General features: G+C 40.6%; 1 protein-coding gene across 1 annotated transcript; it reads right to left on the bottom strand.

The window, feature by feature from the left end:
• Positions 1-820: 820 nt before the first annotated feature.
• Positions 821-14,160, bottom strand: SLC25A46 (solute carrier family 25 member 46). Its single transcript, XM_066568865.1, has 8 exons — positions 13,795-14,160; positions 11,947-11,989; positions 10,641-10,698; positions 10,069-10,146; positions 9,275-9,375; positions 6,572-6,628; positions 6,057-6,114; positions 821-2,934 (listed from the first exon to the last, which is right to left on the bottom strand). Exons 1-8 carry the CDS (start codon positions 14,045-14,047, stop codon positions 2,356-2,358), a joined length of 1,227 nt encoding a protein of 408 aa, XP_066424962.1. The 5' UTR covers positions 14,048-14,160; the 3' UTR covers positions 821-2,355.
• Between the last annotated feature and the right edge of the window lie 8,211 nt (positions 14,161-22,371).

Here is a 22,371-nt window from a genome sequence, read left to right as displayed (position 1 = left end):
CATGGGCAAAACCTTAGCAACTCTGGACAAGTGTTTGGATTAAGTGTTTTGGAAGATAAAAAAAGTATCCATGAAAAATCTAAACATGCTCATTCTAACTACTGGAAAGAGGACCAAAAAAGTAAAACCCTAAGCAAAAGTTTTTTTCCACCACAGAACAACTGCTCTATACTGACAGCATTCTTTCTCACCCTGCTTATAGATCTGAGAACCTAGATTACAACTGCAAAACTGTCAGCATTGAAAGCAAGTCTTTGATGCAATAAAATATTATAGCAGTCTCTAGTGTCACTCTTGAGAACTCATCTTCCCTCTTGAAGGATATATCGAGGCAAGTCCTCCATTTCACAAAGGAAAAAGGCCAAGAATTTTATTCCTAGAAAAACAGGGCTGGCCAATTTTACAGATAAAACTGGAAGTGCTGGACTGCAAGATGCACTTAGTTATTGCTTCAAGGCAATTGTGATAAAATTGTTGGCTACAGCTGAATTTAACACATTTGAAAAGGCTAGTTTCATATATTAAAAACTTGACTGGACAAGGGCATGGGCAAGTCAATGCTGTCCTTGCTTAGAGCAGGAATTTGAACTGCACGACCTGCTGAGGTCTTTTCCAGTCTGGATGATTTTCTGGCATGGCCATCTTAATACTCATACAAATTTTTCAAGAAACCAACCCAGGAACTGAGTATTTTACCTAAGCTCTCGCATGTAGTTTGCATGTAGTTTAATTCATCATGTTCTTGCACTTACGAAGTTGAGGAACTTGACAATGCCACCCTGGAATCTATACAGTAAAACAACACACAAAACAGGATTCCTTTACATGCCTCTTTGGTGAATTATTTTATAATACTTACAACGAATTCTCATTTTATTTAATACACTATACACTAGAATTGCAATCAACAGTATTTTGAAAGAATCCAGTTTCCAAGTTCATCATACTTTCCATTTCAACACTTAGGCATTTAAAATACACGGAAGTTACAGATTAATAATAAAGTAGACCTGACATGAAGTCAGAACTTACAAAGAGCAACATCTTTGCATTATTTCACCATGACTACTTCCCATAAGTGGTAACTACACAATGATTAATGATTAAAATGCAGATCAGTTTACAGCATTCACAAAAACAGACTTGCCACATGAATGTGAAAAAAGCAGCAGCCTCTCATAATTTAAAAGTGACTTTCCACATGCTTGTTCTATTTGCAAAAAACATCTCCCAATCCCCATTGTTACTGATGAAATCAAGGATTTGGATGTTCAGAATGATTAAAAATCATTTTCAGGCTGAGTCTGAAGGGGGAGAGGGCAAAAATTATTTATTTCAATAGTTCCCTTGCTTATAAACACTTAGCTCTGCTCCACAAAATATTTAAACTAGCAGAGATTTTAAATTACAGACATCAGCGCTAAATAGTTAAGGAGACAATTTTATACATACCCCTCCAATCTAACAAAATAAAAACTCTAGGAACAGCCAATTGTTTTCTTAGGCTTTCTGTACACTTTGAACACCACTACAACTACTACTACACAGATTTGTATGATTATTACACTCTCATCTGGAGCATTAGAGTAAAACTAAACCCTGAAGTTGTCAGTGGAAAGTCAACTAAAAATGGCACTTACACATGCACACATCAGTTTCTATTTTGCTTTATTCACACACTTAGTTATTGTAAGCCTTGCAAACAAACTGCAAGACAGCCAAATTTGCATTCTGTGCAGCTTTGCCCCACACCCATTTTTTGTTGTTTTTATACAAAGCAAGAGATTCCCATTTGTCATCTTCTGCCACACTGCAGCAAAATAAGTCTTCTACACACCTGTAAATGATAACATTTAAGTCTACTTAAGTCACTTTTACAGTTTATATTTTACTCACAGCTCCATTAACAGTGAAGTTGGAAACATTTTTAAAAGACCATCAGTCCCCTAATTGCAAGTTCTTATAACTTAAGAAAATAAATTCCTTTCAACTGCTTAACAGTCCATATTAAATATCAGATGTGATGCTTACAAAGCAGATACTAACAATTCATATCCATTCCTTATGTCATTGAACTGGTACGAGGAAAAGTAAATCCTCAATGCAATCACATTTGAAATCTGATCCCCTTTGTATGACTGCATATGACATATTCAATTTGTGTCTGTAATTTTTAAACAGTCCTTTTTTAATTACACTTCGGAAACTATATCCCCATTTTTAAAACAAGTTGTTCTACAGTGTAAGGAGAATCCATAGAGTGGATTCCCCAAAGTTCATTTTCTAAGCCACTTAAACAATAACTAGGCTAGCAAGTCAATCATGTCCAATGTGCTGGATCCAGACCTGGACAGATTAAGAAACATTTTGAAGCAGTGTTGAGTAAATAATTTTGGTAAGCTGTAAAACTGCCACATGCAAGGTATACTGTACTATAACAGCTCCAAATCCTTTATAAAAACCTTGCACTCCTTCTTCCCGTTTTATAGTATTTATGCAGTCTTTCATTCCCTCATACTGAGTATTGATTGGAAGCACTTCATAGCCAAGGTCTGTATTGTCAATTATTGTGCGTGTCCCTTGAATATGAAGGCGGTGCAAAACTGTTTCCAGTGGGTAAAGCATGACATCAGCACAAAGGCTAGCAGCAAAGCTAGCAATAAGTTCCGGAAAATACGCATCCAGCATGCTCTGCACAGAAGTGGAACTCTCAGTTGGAAGGTTGTGGGAATTATCCCTTTTCAAAACAAACAAGACAAGCTTCTGGACGATGGAACTGATGACGTAGTGAAGAACTCCATGCAGAGCAGTGGGAAAAGTCAGGACCATCAGAGGAAGGAGACGCTTGCTATGGGGTACTCCCAAGCCTACAACTCTCCCAATTCCTTCTTTCACACAATCCAGGATGCCAGGGTTGTCTCGAATGATTTCACTCTACAAGAACAAACAAGGAGTTACAACTCGTGCTGAGCAGTTCAAAAACATCCTGACATCCACTCTTGACAGTTTATCACTGCTTAACTTTTAAAAAAGAGTTAAACACTTGCATGCTATTATGTCTACACAGCTGTACAAATAAAAGCCGCTTGTTATAACACTCTTCACAGCATTCAATTAAGCGTCTTTTTAAAGAATGAACCCATCTTGAAGAGGTGAGGGTTTTTTAATGTATATTGCAGTTATCTGTGTTTCTACCAAAGATATGCAGTTATCTATGTTTCTACCTTCAGCCTAATGCTGAAAGTATCAGAATGCAAAGCAGTCATGAACTTGTAATGTCTACATCTGGAGCAAAATGCCAGGAAGGATTTATTTAATTCAAAATTCCGTTACTTTAAAGACTGTGACCACAATCTTTGAACTTGAATCTACATAGTAAAGATTTCTATAACTAGTGTTGAAAGCTCATTTTTTATTTGAATTGAATAGTTTCAGTTTTGAATGTTTTCATGGCATTATATGCATTTAAAGTAGCATTCTTTACCCATAATGTCTCTAAGTGAAGAGATAATTACTCTATTCATGTGCTAAAAATAAAAATCCTGTAGTAATTATTTACTCTGTTACAATCCACCTGTGAGGGTAGAAGTAAGTTAAAAACATTATTTCCCCTACTAATAGTGTTTTATCCTGTGGTTTGCATCCAAAATTCAAGATTTTGGTGTTCTCCTAAATGTCCAAGTCTCTGAGTCCATGTGGTCTATGTCCCGACCTCAAGCCAGAATAAACCACCAGAATATTCCTCAGTATTTGAGGAAACATTAAACAGCCTGCAGAGCCTTGATGGTCTTTTCTGTGTGGGTGAGAAACTAGTTTAAATGCCTGAGAACATAATGTTGCAGACTTTAAGTACAAGTTAAGCAGCACAACTCCTTTTCTGTCCCACATCACTACAGTCACTGCACTTCAAAACCATTCCTGCTTTGGCCTAACACGCCACCATGAGGTTTGAGATGCTAATGACAAAAGAACAGCTAATGACAAAATGTGACAGCTACCAATTTCCACCCTTTACGGCTATTTTGGTGAAATTTACACTTGGATAAGTGTCAAACAGATACTGTTGAAAAGCATGGTTTACCAGAATTAAGACAGTTAAAGTCAACAAAAACCTGCTAGTAGGAAGTCCAACAATCTTGAACTTTTCTGGTTTGTCACTGGTCACTGTATTCTTACAGCACAGGAATGTAGTTCAAACCTGGCAAGCCAAGCTGCTCCCCTGCACCGATTAATACAATATAAAAATCTTCACAAATGCTATCATTACCTCTGCTGTGTTTCTAATAAGCTTATGATGATGTTTCCAGGAACTCAAGAACACATTTTGTACATTATATATATATATAATAGATATATATAAAATATATACATAATATATACACATACACACAGACAGACACACGCCTGTTGAGTAAAATATTTGCACACAGCTGAAGCTACCAATCTTAAAATCCTCAGATCTCAGTGGCATTTTCATAACCAATCCATTACAGAGATCACCTACCTAAAAGGCCAAGAGAGATGCTTTTCTGGTTTTTTATTGTTTTCCTATTAAGTTGCTTTCTAGCAAAGAAACTTTTTACTTACTTTGAAAACAGAAGACAGGCTCTAAACATGTTCTCTTTTATTGCTTAAAAATTTACCCGTGCCTAACGCCACAGGTAATGCAAAATCCTTTCAGACAAAAATATGAGCAGCAATATATAACATTCCATTCTGTGGTCTGCTATGAACTCCAGAAATATTAACAGTGTTCCACCACTCTAGTTCCACCACTGTTTCTAGTTCCAAAATTATGGCATGGTCAGGGTAGAGCCATTCCCCAGCAATTAAGAATTTGAGTTCCAGCCAGGTTCCCATTATGACACCAGCTAAGTCTCCCAAATATTCCCCAAACCAGAGATCCCAGGAGGAAAGAAAGTTTCTAAAATACAGAGTATCTTCAGAGGAAGTGAGTTTGTTGTTGAGAGTCTGTCTATAACTCTCCCTGCACAAATGCTTAATCCCACCTGTCCTGTTAATCCATAATGCAGCCAGTTCAGACAGAACAGCTCTCCTAGTACCTTCTGGCTCATTTCAGCTTGGATTGTCTGCCCACAGCAGAATCCTGCCCCTGTCCATGCCTCTAAAGGCATGCTGAAACTCAAAAACTGCAGAAGCCAACCTTCTCCCCAGAAAAACCACCATTTTGGACACATAGACCAGCAAACTAGTCTTGACGGTACATACAACTTGCCCATGCTATCAATGAAAATTATTATTTTGATGACTCAGTGACACAAGAGTGACTATCCTGCACGCTCCCTATGAGAGCTCAATCTACAGAGAGAGTTCCATTAGCTGCACAGAGACTCTGTCATGTCATCTAAGAGCAAGTCATTATACAGAGAGAGCTGGGAGAATTATCCTGGACATTTCTGCACAGCTAACCCTTGCCTTTCTCCAGAAAGAGATGCAACACCTCACTGACAGGCAGCCTGCAACACAGCACTATGGCCCACTCTGCACAATTACAAAACCAGCTAAGACATATTCTAAGTGACAGGTCCAGATTTTATTTTTTGTGGCTGAGGAAGAACTAGATGAAGATTAAAACTAAAAACCTGATTGAATGAAAACAGTCCTGAGAGGGTAGAGTTGAGTATTTAATTAAAAATCCCCACTGAACTACTGGAAAAAACTTTACAGTTGTTGTAGGGCGACAGATGTCACTGTAACAACATGCCTAGGAAAGCAAAGGTTAAAAAACTTGAGATTGAGAAAAACTTCTTTCTGTTTTATCTACTGGAACACATAAATATAGCATGTCCCTATTTCATATACAATATATTCCAACTATCTACATTAAATGTCCTTTCTAATTCTAGATTTAGAATTAATATATACTGATATACCCTACATAGGTAACATCCATTTCAGCTAAGCCACACAGCCTCAAGCAAAACAAATGCAACTACTGCAACACAAACCTGAATTCAAAGATTCATCTCTCCACATAATCTAATCTCTAGATAGTAACAGTGTCTTTAAAAATGTTCCAAATATATTTAAATTACCTGTACAGTTTCAATCAGGCTCGCAGAATAAAAAGGCATTGCTATCACATGTGTTAACCTGTAGAAATTAACAATGTAGGAATTAACATAATGACAGTATTAGAATTTCAGCCAAACGGGCACCTGTAAGTTCATAAAGCTATCTACCAAATTATCCCCGAGAGAAAATTAACCAAGTATAACTCAATCACTAAAATGTATATCAACTAGTTGAGGTAAGCTTCAGTCAAAAGTTTAGTTAAATTCTATTTCCATGCTACCAGCCTGATTAAGGTCTAAAATAGTCTAATCTTTTAGTTTAGTGGAGGTTCCATAAACACAGTGATCTAGTATGAGAAAACCTGTGAAAGTGGTGTATGTAATCAAGATTGTTCAAAAAATCAGCATTTGAAAAGTACTGTTAGCATCTTGTCAAGAAACTACTGTTGGCATCTTGTAGCAGCAGACTAAACTTACGTCCATTTGGTAGTTTTATTATGTTAGATAGTAAGACATAAGATACATGCTATACTTACCCTTTGAGTAAAAGGTGTCCACCTATCTGCTTCAGATTCCATTTATGTGAAAGCTCTCTAAAAAGAGAAGTATTTACCACAACATAAATAATCTTCCACATGTAATTCTCAAGCAATTCTTCCATGAGTGTCAACAACCTGTCGTCAGTTTTCATATTGGTGTTCTATGATTCAGGGTGAAGTATTTCCCATATTGGAAAGACACAGTGAAACATTTAGTAAATCAAGCTTAAATTAACTTCAAGTAGTTTTTTGGGCGTATCAGATATTCTATCAAAAAAGGTTTCAGTTACTAATTACTAAGATGTTTGCAGCTCTCACAGCAACTGACTTTAATCAGTTCTGCCTTTATGTAGCAACCTTATGTACAAGCGCTTAAAGCAATCAGGAAACAACAGAGTACTTTAAAATCTTTCTACTCTTCCTTTATCAAGAAATCATTTTTATTTCATTTTGGTTTGGTTGTGCTCCTCTGTTCTTTAGGTTATGTTTACCCTGTTGTTATTTCTTTCAAGAAAATATAAATTATATTCAGGTACAGTTAGATACAAAAAATCAAGTACAAGAGGTCAGGCTAGAAGTTGCACAGTAATTCCATACAGACATAATTGAAGTTTTTTGTCTATGACCAGTCCTTAGCATATTCTGATAAAAAAGAAGAAAACCCATGTATTTAACACAAAGGTGACATCAATAATATTTCCTTGAAGTTGTATTTCTAGTATGCATTTCAAAATACAAACAGCAAATGTTAACAGTCCACTTGACAGAAAATATAAACCCACCTAGCTCAAGATACCATTCAAATACCACATGTACTGACAATGCATATGGCCAATATCTAGCTATGAGGTATAGATACTTGTCTGTAATGCTGGGCACACTAGACTTTGCATTTTTAATAACAAGCTATAATGTTTTCAGCTTCGTTGTCTAGGAATCACAATCAGACACTGCTTGTAGTTAACCCTAATCAAGAAAGGCAAGATTTTACTCTTCCTGAAGAATTGTGTGTTGTTACTAGCTTTCACATTTTAAATCCATAGGTCAATCACTAAACAGGAACAGAAGATCATTTTTACCATTATATATTTCAGACACTTGGATCACATCCACTTACCGTAATAGTTAAATGATTTGGAAAATTAAACCAGCCAAACTAATGCGTGAAAGCCTAATCTGTCACTCCACAAGGCATAACTGTGCAAGAACAATTACGTAAGAAGTTTGCCTAGTACAAAACATTCACACCCATTTCTGGGCTCCTATCCTAAAACAGGGGTACTCTTTCATGTAACTATAACACAGAATTACAATTGACATTTCACTTCTCTGTGTTCTTTGGACCCTGATAACGCAGTTAAATAACCTTTTAAATTAGATTTGCTGGCACTGCTGCTACAAGCAATAACCTTCTCCTCCCTATGACCACCCTAAGATGCAAGCCACCACTAAGAAGGAAGAGAGAGCATTCAGTAGAAAATTGTGGGGTGGTGCATGTATGAGAAAACCACTGAGAAAGCCAGATCACTTTCACAGTCCAGGTAATTTCCTGACTGTTCACACACAATTTCCACAAAGATGGGAGTAGCAGAGAGGAAAGAATGAGCTGGTTCCAGCAGAAAGGTCTGATTCTTTTGGCAGCAGCACCAGCTTACTTTCCAAACTGCTGAACTGGCCCACAAGAAGAAAAACATTGCTTACATTCTTGAGAATTTGGAATTATGAAGATATAAACACTATATATAAACACATCTCATGAACTTAAGCATACCCTAGAGCTGTATCTAAAACACACTTGGAGAAAGCACATGCCTGGAAATTTAAATTACCTATGAAACAGAGCCGACCAAAACCCTTAAATACACACTACACAATTTAAATATGAAATACTTTTGCTAATGCTTTTGAACTTGCAAATGCCTACTTTTATTAGTCCGGATACATGCATCATAACAGTATTTGATTAACCCTAACCATATTTCTTCTTTTTAAACACAGGATAGTTTCCATGTCCCTGAATATTCTTAGTAAAAAATTACTAAATTTCTGCAGCAGAGGGTTGACACAGTGATGTAGAATGCTGAGAATCTCTTTAAATAAAGTCAGTAATTTTTAGTGGTAACGTCTTTGTTATGAGAATACTGAACAAGGTACATATAGCTGTTGGTCAAGGAAGGCAAAAGATAAAGCTGCTGTTCCTTGGACACTCATTTATGACGTCTTCTCATTTACTAACGCAGGCCATTCTATTCTCCCTCCTACCAAGGACAGTGCAAATATTCAGCAAAATGTCAGTGCTAGCTCATTAGCTGTGCAAGTCTTCTGTATTTACTTTAATAAGACCAGGAATTTTTCCCTTTGGTATGGTATTTGCTATTACCACACAATAAAAACCTAAATAAAAGAAGAAAATTATGATTTCTTTTATTACAGAGTTAAATACCAAAGACCAATTTGCCACAGCATTTCTAAGCCAGACAAGTAAGCAGACACAAACAAATAAAGTTCCCAGAAAGAATCCCTCACTATTCATGGATTATAAGGTCGCCTTTTCCAAGACAGCCACATTGTGTTTGGAAACACCTATTTATTATCTTGTTGTTCTCATGAAGTATTTTTTTTCAAACAGCCTTACTAACACTTTGAAAATAAGTCAACAACTTACTAATTTGTTAGAAGTGGTAAAAAAACATGCAATACCTTGGCAAAGGTGTAAATTCACTGATGATGCCTTCTGTTCCCAGGGTTATGCCCTGAACAATGAAAGTGCTGCCCATTCCTTTCCAGAGAGCTCTTGGACCCTGTGTGTCAAAATATCCAAAACAAAACTCAAAAATATTTTCAACTTATTATTAAAAAATTTCAGTAAATTCAGACCACACAGGGCTACAATTCTAGTGTTTAACTTTATCATTAAACTCGGGTAACAACTCATTTTTTAATCTACAAAAAAGTTTTTGTTTTTCAAAAATTTCAAAGACCTGTCAATAATTTTGGAGGCACATCTTCCACTGTTAATAATCTGCATTATAAACTTAACACCATTTTTTATGGACAAAATGAGCTTGAGATGTCAAAAGTACATCCATAAGATATTCAGAATTAAGAATTTCTTCCTGCCTTCTGATGTGAGTTTAAGGATTGCCATCCCCCTGCAGAACTGGAAATGTACTCAGTACTACCTTTGGAAGGTGTCACTTCAACAATAACTTTATCCACATAATGATTAATGATCTTTCAGAAACCTAATGAAAAAAAATTCAGGGACTTTTTGTTTTCTAACATCCATAAATCTTTCCCCACTAAGTACTGTAGTTCTGAAAAAAATAATGGTTTACTTGATCTCCTTGACACATTTTTGTAACTGTAAATCTAACCAACCCTCAGCACAGCCATGCTTTACAACACCACCTACATAAACACTCAGATTTCAATGTACACACATGCTGTAGGTACTCTCAGTGCTCACATACAGGTTGCCACCACACACTAACCTGTGTCTTATTGATGCAGTACATGATATTGACAATACTAAATGGTGTGAGATGATAATTCCGTGCATGATAGTTAACCTGTCAAAATATAAACAATGGCAGTCTTAGAAACACACTTGCAGATGCTACAACTCTGAAGGATAAAGGTGTTTCAAATATAAGAATTTTATCTCTGTAAAGATCAGCTAAAATATGAGCAAGTTCTCACTGAAATTTAGGGAAATGGGCAGCCCTTTTGAGTATTCATATGAAAGTTTAAACAATAAACTTTACATAAATCAGAACCTATGAAACAAAGCATCCTGCTTGTAAATGGGGATCTGAAAGTTGCTCTGCAGACCCCAAAACACTTACTTGCTGTAATTTGCTTTCCACTGCCCAAAGAAAAATGAGTAAGATTTTTCAAAATAAGCTAAACTGTAGAACAGAAAACATGTATTCTACAAGTAAACACTTGTTAATGTAGCAGAGGCCCCCTAAAAATTACAAAGCTTCCTATAATACACACTTTCATTCAGAGATATGGCAGTACACAGGAGCTTTGACTGGAATAGGTAATATAAAAGACATACCTGACACTGACGGCGTAGAACAATGCAAGGATGTGCCAACACATTTTCTGTAAATAGGCTTCAAAGGAAAATTGTATTTAATGCACGAGAAGTCACTAAGAATTCCTTAGAAAAGGCTTGTTAATTGTCTCTAACAACAGCAGATCAGTATTTGGAAAAACAATGTATTTTCTAGTGAACTAACAAGGCATGTTTTTGATGGCTACCCAACAGCCTCCCAAGGAACAAGTTACATGAAATCCGACACACACATTCACTATGAAAAAGCCCCATATATATGTAGTATGGACATATTTTTATATGCAAAATAACATACAACATATCTCATCCTCCTCAAAGTATCATGGTACATAAACCACAACCACAATTAGGAGAGGATTAGTTCCAGTTTTATGCTAATTCTGCATACTGTATTAATAATCAAGACTCTCCTTAGGAGGGCCATAGAAGGACTGGTAGTAGTAGCTGACTACCTTTTCACCAAAAACACTACTGACCCAAAACAATTCTCCTGCCACTGCCAGAAGTCATATTTCAATCAAAACTTCATAGGAAAATTCTCACTTCCAAAGCAGAATTCCTGGTTGCAGCCATTCAGAGAAAATATTAATTTCATCTCAGACTGCCTGAGTGATCAGAGTACTTACCTGTACATTGTTCAAACCTGGGACATGGATTAGAAAAGTAGAACATCCAGAATTTTTACAAACACAAGCTACAGAATCATCTCTTGTAGGTTTCTGAACTTCTGATGAACAGAAGAATACTGCAGTTTTTTAACAATTGAGCTAATTTGTAGTTTGCTACTACCAAAAGAGGTAAAACTTTCCCTGGACATCAGCATCTTAAAATTCAGCATTTTCTCAAAAACACTATTAATAATAAATCACTATAATAAAGAATAAAATGGCCTCCAGACCGCTTGGTTAGATGAACATTATGGTGTGAGAATACTTTGGTAATACACTCAAAGACATTTTCACTTTCTTAGGAAATATTTGTATTGACTAAAAATATTAATAAAAGTTGCAAATGTAAAAAAAATTTTCTGGTGTTACTTTCAGATTACTTGGACAGGGTACACACATCCTGGGCATTCCATATGAAAAACTGTTTCTTACATTCATGTATGTATTTTTTGAGCAACAGTTAAAGAAAACAGAAACCTAAACGGGGGTAGTAACTTTCTAAACACATTTCAGCTACTTATGGGTGTTGGAATAAAAACACAATATAGAAGCGTATGTAGGGTTTATAAGACAAATATGAGCTTTACTACTGCTTTGTCACTCAGCACAACTCTTACCTTGCAAGGCCAATACCAAAGCCAGCAAATCTGTTCAACTGCTCTGAAAAAGAAAAAAAACCAAAACCAGATTATACAGCAGTGATAATCACAAAATAGCGAAAATGCATGCACAGGATCTGAAACACTAATTTTATCCTATACTTGCATGAGAAAATTACAAGCACTAAACCACAATATTTATTGCAGTTGAGCAACAGAGGATATAAAAAAATATTCCCCCAGGAATATTTGCACTTTGGACTGCATTTGAGTTTGTACATACTCTTATATATAAAATTATGCTTTTCTTACAGGGGAAAAAAGAACAGAGAAAAATGAACAGTAAGACAGAGAGTACTTTAATATCTAAAAAAACCAACTCAAACCAACTACTGAAAGATTTAGCATGCGTGAGTTTACAGTAATTCTGAAACATAAATTTAGGTAATTGAGATGAAAATAATGTTAAAACAGTAAGAAGGCAAAATTTTGGGTGAAGTTACACAAAAAGCCATGGATAAAGTAACAAACATCCACATAAGGCAAATTTTCAAGCCAGCTGTTTATCTACAGTCCTTTGCAAAAATCTAGTTATTGGAGAATTACAAAAGTAATTAATTCAACTCTCTGTTGCCTGCAACCAGACAAACATTTGCCCATTGGGAATTATCAGAAGGGATTTAAGATGAGCATCAGAACAGTAAAGGCATTTTAAAGTTAATGCTCAGCCCTACAATCTTCAGAATGCAAGCAGTCTGAAATTATGGATAAAGTAACTTCAGTGGGGCTCCACACAAATGTGGCAGCCCTCCTAAAAATGTAAGATACCATTTGCAGCTGCTGGATTCAGTGATTACAGCAACTCCATATCAGTGCTCCAAAGTGCAGAATGAACACGCCTTCCACATGTAGATAGGGGGGAAAAATGCAGCCTCCAGCTATGCAAAGATACTTAAACAGTGCTTCAACCAGTGCATCTGTGGATGGAGTCCATGCTAAAGGCTGTACTCTTTGTGAGACCTAAATAAAAACACTGCACTACAGGTCAGAAAAGAATTACTTGCCTACTAATAAAATTCGATTTCAGGTAAATTACTATTTCATATATCTTTTGATACTCAAGTGTCTATAACCTGCTCCTTTTATTTAAAGAAAGCAACATACAGTACCCTAGATACAGCGAGTTTTCCTTAATTCACCTCAATTTCATGAAGATCTAAAAGTACTTTATTTATGGAGGCTTATACTCACTTTCCTAGCAATTACTGAAAAAGCCCCGCACTCAGTTACTTCCTTAAATCCTACCAGTCCCACAGTTCCCTTGCAATCACACGTGGAGGGGGAAGGTTTACGTCAGCAGTTCATGTTCTAAACCTGAGAGAAGCCACGCAGTCTGTACCACCACCACCACAATAACGCAGCACTCTAAGAGCCGAGAGCACTTCCTGCCCTTAAAGAGGGCGGAGTGTTTCTGCAGGAGATTGTTTACACGGGCAATGAGACTGCACTGCAATGAGCTGACTGCACACTGCTTAACGAGAAGCTGCGGGCGCGCTCTGATACTCTCAAACCATTTTTGCATGGAGTTGCACAGCGCTGGAGCGCAACAAGCAGCCACGGAGCAGTCCGCCTTCTTCTAAAGGACTTTTCTCCCGGCGCTTCAGCACCGCCAGTAAAAAGGAGGGCCGGGCGGCGCTCGGCCTGGCCACGGCACAGCCCGGGGCCGCGGCACAGCTCGTGGCCGCCGCCCGCCCTTGCCCGGCGGGTCACTGCTCGCGGGAGGCGGAAGCCGCGGGTCAGCGGGACCGGGAAGCGGCGAGAGGCGGCGGCCGTCCCCGGGCTAGCCCAGGCCAGGCCCTCCCTTACCGGCGCCGGGGCCGGCCACCCCGAGATTGACCTCCTCGTTGGAGCCGGCGCCGCCCAGAGGGGTCCCGGCCCCATACGGCGGCGTCTTCTCGCCCCAGTGCAGGTTACGGCTGCCGGGGATGTCGGGCGGGCTGGTCACCCAGGAGCCTAGCTCCGAGCCGCTGCTGAAGGGCCTGGAGCCGGGGCCTAGTTCGTCGCGGCCGATCCCGCGGTAGCCGAGGCCGTCGAAGCCGTCGGGGCGCCGCGGGTGCATGGCGGGGGTGGCTGAGGGGGCCCGGCGGGGCCGAGGGGAGCGGGAGAGGAGCGGGAGGCGCCGCGCTCGGGACGCACCGGCGGCAACGGACCCGGACTCGCCGCTCGCCCTGGCACTTCCGGCCACGGTGAGGCCGCGCGCGTGACCGCCGAGGGGGCGGGGCCGCGGCGCTGGGCCAATGGCGGCGCTCCGCTTGCCCGGCCCGGGGCGGGGTGTCTGGCGCGGGGGCGCGCGGGCAAGGGCTCCCCCTGGTGGTGCGGCGGGCGGAGCACGGCCCGGCCCGGGCGGGCGTGGGGGAATCCCTGTGGCGGCTCCGCTGCCGCCCCCCGTGGGGGAGCGGTGAGAAAGATCGAGAGGTAGCCGGAGAAACATAATGTGGCCATGTGGACCTGAGACAGCACTTTCCGGGAAAAAACATCCTTCTTATCGACCCTGGAGATGAGCACAACACAGACACGGCAGGCGCGGGGATGAGGCCAAGGAGGGCAGGGAGAGGAGCACAGAGCACTCAGGATGCCCAAAGCCCTCCGACCCATTTCCCTAAATGGTCTTACAGAACAGCCTGCCCATGATAACTGATTGCATAGAAAGTGAGAAACACTTCAGTACGGGGAAGTCAGGTCATAGAAAGTATCTCCCAAGCCGGGGCGGTGCCCACGGGATATCCCGTTGGCTGGATGGACGCAGCTGGATCCAGTCTGACACCAGGACTGACTCCCTTCAGCTGGATCAGTACTGGAACCAGCGGTGATCTGTTCTCTTTCTCTCTCTCCTCCTCTTTAGTTCACCTCTTCCTTTCTGTCTTCCCTTTCACACTACTTCTTTATCTAAAACCCATTGCCACATGCTTATATAGTAGGTCAAGGACTAGAGTACCGGTTTCCATGCTGAGTGTGAGATTTACTAATAAAACTTTCTGATTGTTTGCAGACCTTCTGACTTTTGTTGTTCCTTTCAACCATGAGCATTTATGAATCTTCCTTCCCCTTAGGAGTGGGGGGCTGCACTCTGTGGGTTTAATGATCCCTTAGCTCAGAATCACAGAATCATTTAGGTTGAAAAGACCTCCAAGATCACCAAGTCCAAACTTTGACCATGTCAACCAGACCATGGCACGTCCAGTCTTCCCTTAAACATTTCCAGGAACAGTGATTCCACCACCTCTCTGGGCAGCCCATTTCGATATCTGGTCACCCTTCCTGTGAATTTTTTTTTTTCTAATGTGTAGTCAAAACGTCTCCATGTACATTAAACCATTTCCTCTCCCTGCGTCATTTGTTGCAAGGGAGAGGACGCTGAGCTCCCCCTTGCTACAATCTCCTTCCAGGCAGCTTCTAAGAAGCTAAACAACTGGATCTTAGTCTGACACACAGGTGTTCTCATTTTGTGCAGTAGGTTAAGCCAGCATTAGTGCGTTCAAGTCTAAGTATAGCATGAGTCATCCACATGAGCTTTGTGAGAGGAAATCTCATTAATGCATATGAATATCTCAAAGGCAGGTGCCAAAGGATGGTGCCAGACTTTTAAGTGATGCCCAGGGACATGAAAAGGAGCAAAGGCTGTAAACTAAAACACAAGTTCAGCGCATAAAGTTACAACATAGCTGTACTCTGGTTTGTTACACAGTTTTTAGTCTTCCTAAAGTTGTGGAAATTATAAAATCAGACAAGTCAGGATTGAAAGAAATATTTAAAGGTCATCTAGACCAACTGCCCTGCAATAAGCAGGAACATCATCAATTTCCAGCAAGTGTTTAGGGTCCTTTGCAAACTGAATTAATGTTTCCAGAGATGTGGCTACAGATGCTCTGGGCAACCTTTTCCAGTGTTTTACCAGTCTTATAATACTCTCAATCCTTCAGCTGTGTCAACAGCACTTTTCAGCTTTGTGTTATCTCCAAAACTGCTGAGGGTGCACTCAGTCCCATGATGTCCATGTTACTGATGAAGATACTGAACAGTAAGGATAAGAAATTAAATATTAGTATTAATTAGAATTTCAGGCGTGGGGTCCATGTCTTCTACACAGTGTCCTCAGACCATTCCATGGGTGTTTGACTGTGCTCCCATAGCACAGAACCTGTTTTCACATGATACAGCAGAAGTTTGGGCTCCCTTCTTTTCTTTGAAAGAAAACACAAAGAAAACAGTTCAGAAGTTTACTTTTGCAATGAGAAGAAGTTGGCAACAGCCTAAGTGCACTGAGCAGCAATTACAGTAGGACACAAAGCTTCTGTGCTAATGCTCCTTTAAATTTAATTCTCATGTGACTTAATATAAAGCCAGGCATGCAGTTTCAATGCTTGGTCTTGGAAGCATGAGCAGCCTCCAGGAGAGAAAACAGAATGAAGGTTGTCAATAAGAGAAACCAGTAAACCACAGTTCCTCAGAAAAAATAGGAGAAAGAGTGTTGTTTCAAAGGAACCACAATCTTTTTCCACGCTGGAATATGACATGACTGTTGGATAGCCAGATCTGCTGCTTTTTCTAAAACAATATTCATTTACTAATATTGGGTTGGACTCAATGATCTTTAAGGTCTCTTCCAACCTAATAATTCTGTGAATTCTGTGAATATGTGTGAGATGGAGAATTGTTCAGGGTGAGGAAACTGTATTCAAATTAAAATCTACATTTCTCTTGGAAAACGATGCTCGTAGCTACTGCTTTGTTAACCGGTTAGCAAAGGAGTAGAGTGCAAAGCTACTGACTCAGATTTGATTTACACCATGTCTTTGAGATCTGCACAGTGGGAAGCTGCCCTCTTGTTCATTTAATGGAAAAGGGCAGCTGTATTCCACAGCAGCCTGGGGCTTCCAGCAGCACAGCTTGCAAGACAGTTGAATTGGGTCTATGTACTGGGCTGGTGTGACTGCAGGAGTGGTTTCTGTGGGAAGACATCAAGAGCTGCTCCTCTGTCCGGCATAGCCAACTCCAGCTGGCTTCCAGCCAGACCTGCCATGGCCAAAGCTGAACCCACCCATGATTTTGGTAGCAGGAGAGGGTAAGAGAAAGGTGCTTTTTCCAGTATACTACTCCATTTTAAACTGGCAATAAGTTAATCTTCTTCAAGTGGGTGTCAGATTTGAATGTTAATTTGACAGTGGCTTAGATGGGACACAAATTAGTGCTTATGTCATTTGGGGTCTTCACCCCATGCTCATGTTTTGCTTGCCATAGTGATTCAGGATGAGAACACAGATGCTTGACACCAGCAGGAGGCTCACTCACAGCCAAGGAGAGCAGCAAACTCACCAGCTTTTTCCTGGGTCTCCTGGGCCTGACATCCATAGTGTCCCTTGTCACGTCCCACTGGTGGATGTCCAAACAGCTCTTTCCCTTTAGCTGCTCATCTGTTGAGTGCTCTGACAAGAAAATGTTTGGTTTGCCTCACAGTTTTATCAGGCACATAAATAGACCCTCAAGCAAAAGTCACCCCAAAAGGGCCTGCAAAAGGGAGCCTGGGGTTTTCACACCAGCTGGCAGTCTGGACTTGAATACGTGACATTTTCCTGCTGTACACCTCGGCAACTCCCTCAATGACCCAAACAGGAGGCTGGAAGGTGCCACAGGCTCTTGGATCCCTCCCTCGCACTGACAACTGGCACCCAGTGTCTGTGCTTTGGCTGGCTTGTTCACCAGTGCCCATCAAAAGTGATCTGGGCAAGGAGGAAGAGCCTACAAATTGCCTTCATGGGAGAATTTTCATTTCTCTGAAAGCTGAAAAGAAACAAGTCTGGAAGTTAAATGGGTCCTTGCAGGGTTGTTTCTCCTCATAGCTGAATCTAAGGTGGGTGGCTGGATCATCCTTTGCTGCTCATGCAGTAACACCTCCATTTCAGTCTTCTTTTGTGTACAATGTGTAGAATGCCTGGAATATTAGATATACCTCCAAACCATAAGAGTGACACCAAATTGCAAAGCCAATATATGATACTGTGTGCAATGCATTAATGCTCTTCTAATGGTTTTGACAGCAGAATACCAAAGTCTGTAAAATACTGCATATATGCTTAATAAATACAAAACCATGAATAAACAAAGTTCAGAATCTGTTCCTCAGGTGAGCTGAAGAACCATATATGGGAAATGGGAGTCAGAACTAAAGAAATGGAAAGATTCTTGTTGTTGTAGGTTGTTACTGGAGTAAACCTACTTGATACAAATGGTGTTATCCTGGGGGGTTTTGTCATGAGAAAAGTGCATTAAAGGACTCAGAGAACTTCTCTGTGATCAGGATTTGGATGTAATTAGTTTTAATTCATCTACACTACAGATGTGTAATGGCGTATGTGTACATGTGGTGTACATCCCCTGCACTCCTCCTGGGGCCTCACTGTGATCTGAGAAATGCTCATTAGGCCTCGATCTTCACAAACAGCACCTGGGCTGAGCTCCTCCTGAGCTTATCAAAATCATTCTGTTCCCAGGAACTAGTACTGTCTAATGAGCTCCTGATTTTTAATGAACAGCCTTGGAAACTTATTTTCTTGCTTGGAAAACAACCCAAGCAGAATAACAATTTTTGTTATCAAAATTTCAAAGAACCTACTAGCCCAAATTGCAGTCAGGATGAAAAAATTTTATGATGGAAGCCCAATCTCTTGTGACTCTACAAGCAATGCTCCAAAGTGAGACCCTTTGAGCTCTCCTGGACATCAGAGACTGTGACCAGCACCTCCCTCTATGTGGGGCCTCTAAGAGCCAGAGAACTCTCAAGTTTGCTAAACTTGGAGAAATTCTGAATGACAATGATGGAGCCTGGACTAACATCCCCACTTCTCCAGACTCAACCCTTTGCCCATTGCAAAGATCCCAAGGTATCAGATGTGTTTCCTTCACCAAATTTGAAGGGAATTTGTCACACTTACTCTCTGGGTGTCTTGTACAGACTCTTTAGGACTGTGTGCATGAGGGTCTGAATATGCTAGATAGCATATGTACAAGGAATGCTGCTCTCCTGAATTCTTAAGTACTTCAGATTTGTAAATTAGGTTCATAAGTTATAGTCAATTCTATATGAATCTTTAGATAAATTGTTTAACTTAACCTGTCAGTTAAGTGCTCTTAAGTGCTGTTAAAGCTATAGGCCTAAACTGTTGGTTAAGTCTGGGGCACAGTTTAGCAAAGGGATGTACTCTGAAACTTGTGGTGCAATGGGAGGGTCTTCCTTATTCCTGTTTGTCCTTGCGCCTTTCCTATCCTTAACCCCAGCCTTCACAGAGGTAACTTTTGGGTTGATTTTTGATTTCAGTTGACTGGTTTTAGGTTTTAGTTTGCTCTTTTTCTGTGTGCTTTAACCAGAGCATTAGTAGTAAGTAGTAGAGGGAACCTTGTAAATGAACTACATCACACTTCTGTTTTATATTAAACCTGCTTTCACCTATACCTTTGCTGTGATTCTTTAGGTGACCTTAAAACACTAATTTGCCGCAGAACACTAAGAAAAATAAACATGTGCACACGTGAATCAATACGTTGGCACAGCAGTAGGTTTCTGTTGCTGCCAACAAAGGCTTAAGTTGTGCAGTGGCTGAGCAGCTACACCATCTTGTGTTTCACAGGTGTGAAACGCTCTGTAGGGTCACACACCTGGGGCTTAGCTCTGCACTTGGCAGGTGGGGGACTCAGCTTCTGGCCTGTGCACTGGACACTGATCCCGACCCAAATCGTTCTCTTGGCAGCTACTTCAGCCTCACCCTGTTTCATTGATGCTTAATTGAGACCTGGACAGATAATTCAGGTATTGATCAGCTCCCAGAGCATCCAGGGAGCTGCTGGCAACTGGGCCTAAAGTCATTTTAGTTTGTTTTGGAAGCTCTATTTCTGTCATCATAGATATCCTGCTGGTATATTAAGTCTTAACTGGTGTACTAACTCTTATCACTAGGAATGAGACTAATCTGTCTTCCTTGCTGAGGCTGAGGAGAAATGCAAGCTGTGTGTGTCATCAATGAGGCAAAGTCATGGGGTTTTTGAAGTTTGTGGTCAGTTTAGATGCTGAACTATAGGTAGAAAAACTGTCAGGCAGTCTGCTTAATAGACTCTGCATCTATTAAAAAAGAGAGTGCACACACTCTCCTGCACATCAGTCCATCTTGGAGTATGCCATCAGCTCTCCATGCATAGAAAGTAATAGTGATAATAGCAAGTAATGCAAGAAAATCATGTTACAGAAAGGAGGCTGTGGCTGATGGCAGAGTGAAGGACAGAGATCTGTGGGCTGAATGTCACCTGTGGCAAGGTAATGAATCTGTCTAGTTTCCATCTGAAATGCCTGATTTCATTGCAGTTTCTTGGGATTTCAACTCCTTTCAGAAATGAAGCCATCCCTCATGCTTTATAGGCTTTTTGGCCCAACACCAGCATCTAAGCAGATGAAAATAATGATGATTGCTGCCAGACTCCCTGGTACCAATAATTTTTCAAAAGGTCATGTTTTCTGTCAGTGCTTTACGGGGGGCTGTGAGGCTTGCTACAAATGCTCAAACATAGGCATGTTGTGTTAAACCCTGACACGTGGGGTGTCCCAGGGTACTTGTTGGGCCCATCAGTTCAGAAAGACACTGTTATAGGTCTTGTGTCACATCTGCTGGACTCCTCTGGGCAGTTTGTCTGAGCAAAGGTGACTGAAGAGTGCCACCCCACCTGAGTGCTATTCCTGGGCTTTGGGATTGCTGAGGTTTCCTTGCCCTGACACAGTTTCCAGGTCTTCATTATTATATGTCCTTGTGTGGGATGAACAGAGGAGTGCTTCCTCACCTCAGGGAGGTTGTGGGGGAAGGAGCACACTCAGAACCTCACAAACATGCTCAGTTAGGATAGGTGGTACACTTCCAATAGCTATGACAGACATAATATTCACAATATTGTTTCAACTTTGTGGCATGTTTTTTCATAGTGCTGAGGACAGACACAGATCCTCTTCCAAGAAGCTCATAATCTGTGAAAACAAATGACAGATGGATGAAAAGCATGCCAGTAGAGTGACAAGGTAAATGAAGTACCTTATACTCTTTTCTATGTTATTTATTCAAGTAATTTATTCAGAATTTTCTGTTGATTCTTTTTTCTTCCATACAGTGTTTAGTGTTTTATAGCTGTTTATTAGCTATCCTTGCAGTACTACACTGAGGCTGATCACCTCCAAGTTAGGAACTTGAAAATTGACAGAGAGGTTAAATCTTCTCAAAGTCTCACAATGAGACGAAAGATTTCCAACCAAGTTAAAAGACAGGCTCCAACTATGTACAGCTTTTTTGCAGTAATTGCTTCTATATATCATGTGCTTTTATTTTCTTAAAAAGTATATAATTTGACCAACTTTTCAACATATGTGTTTCCTTTACAGATCAGAGTTATCACATCAGACTCTGATCTTGCCCAGCTACAGATGCTCTGGAACATTCCACGCCCTGTGAGCTTTGGTGACCATTACCTCAAATTTTGTCTACTTCTTCTCTTCAGCCTTCCATGCCAGCCAGCTGCTCCAGAGTGGGATGCTGTCTGCTCCTTAAAATAAACCCTTCTCAGAGCATTATCGTGACCTGGGGTAATTTTCTAATTTTTTGCAGCCGAAATCTGTACCCCTTCCTGCATGCTGCATGTCCCTGGTACAAAGTCCATGCTGTTCCTAGATGAGAGACCACTTATACCTGCCACATAGCACCACTTTCCCCACCTTTCCCCACTCCCTTTAGCCCTTCCTTACCATTGCCATGGACAGGGAAATCCCTGGCAGGTTCTACCTGCCATTGTGCCTTCTCACAGCACAGCCAACATCTGAGCTAAAAAAAACCCCAAGCAATTTAAGGCAATCTGAGTCATACCATGTTAATAGAATTGGATTCTTTGGATCATGCAGAAGGGTTGCTGATGGCTTGGAGCCATTTTGTTCAAAATTCCCAGTTCTCCATCTGGAATTTCTAGCACAGCCCTGTTCCACCTGTGCAACCCTTCTGCTCTGGTCTCTTTATTCAGGCAGCCTTATCCTATTTAGAGAAACCCTGAAAGCAGGATACACACAAGAAGGGCATCAAACTGTGGGAGTGTGTTCAGAGGAGGCCCACTATGAAGGTGAAAAATCTCCAGGGCCAGATTTACAAGGAAGATCTGAGGTAAATTTGCTTGTTCAGCCTGGAGAAGAGGAGGTGATGGGTGACCCCATTGCTTCCTCATGGGGGCCAGCAGCTGGAGAGGTTCAGGTTGGCATTAGGAGAAGTTCCTTCACTGAGTATGGTGGGGCACTGTAAGGACTCAAGGAGCGCAATTGCCACTCTCAAACACTGCTTGCTACAGGATGACTTTGTTATGAGATAAGCATAG

Source organism: Molothrus aeneus, chromosome Z (genome assembly GCF_037042795.1).
Source record: "Molothrus aeneus isolate 106 chromosome Z, BPBGC_Maene_1.0, whole genome shotgun sequence".
NCBI classification, from domain to species: Eukaryota; Metazoa; Chordata; class Aves; order Passeriformes; family Icteridae; genus Molothrus; species Molothrus aeneus.
Note: the sequence above shows the minus strand (reverse complement) of the source record. Positions and strands in the feature narration are given on the sequence as shown.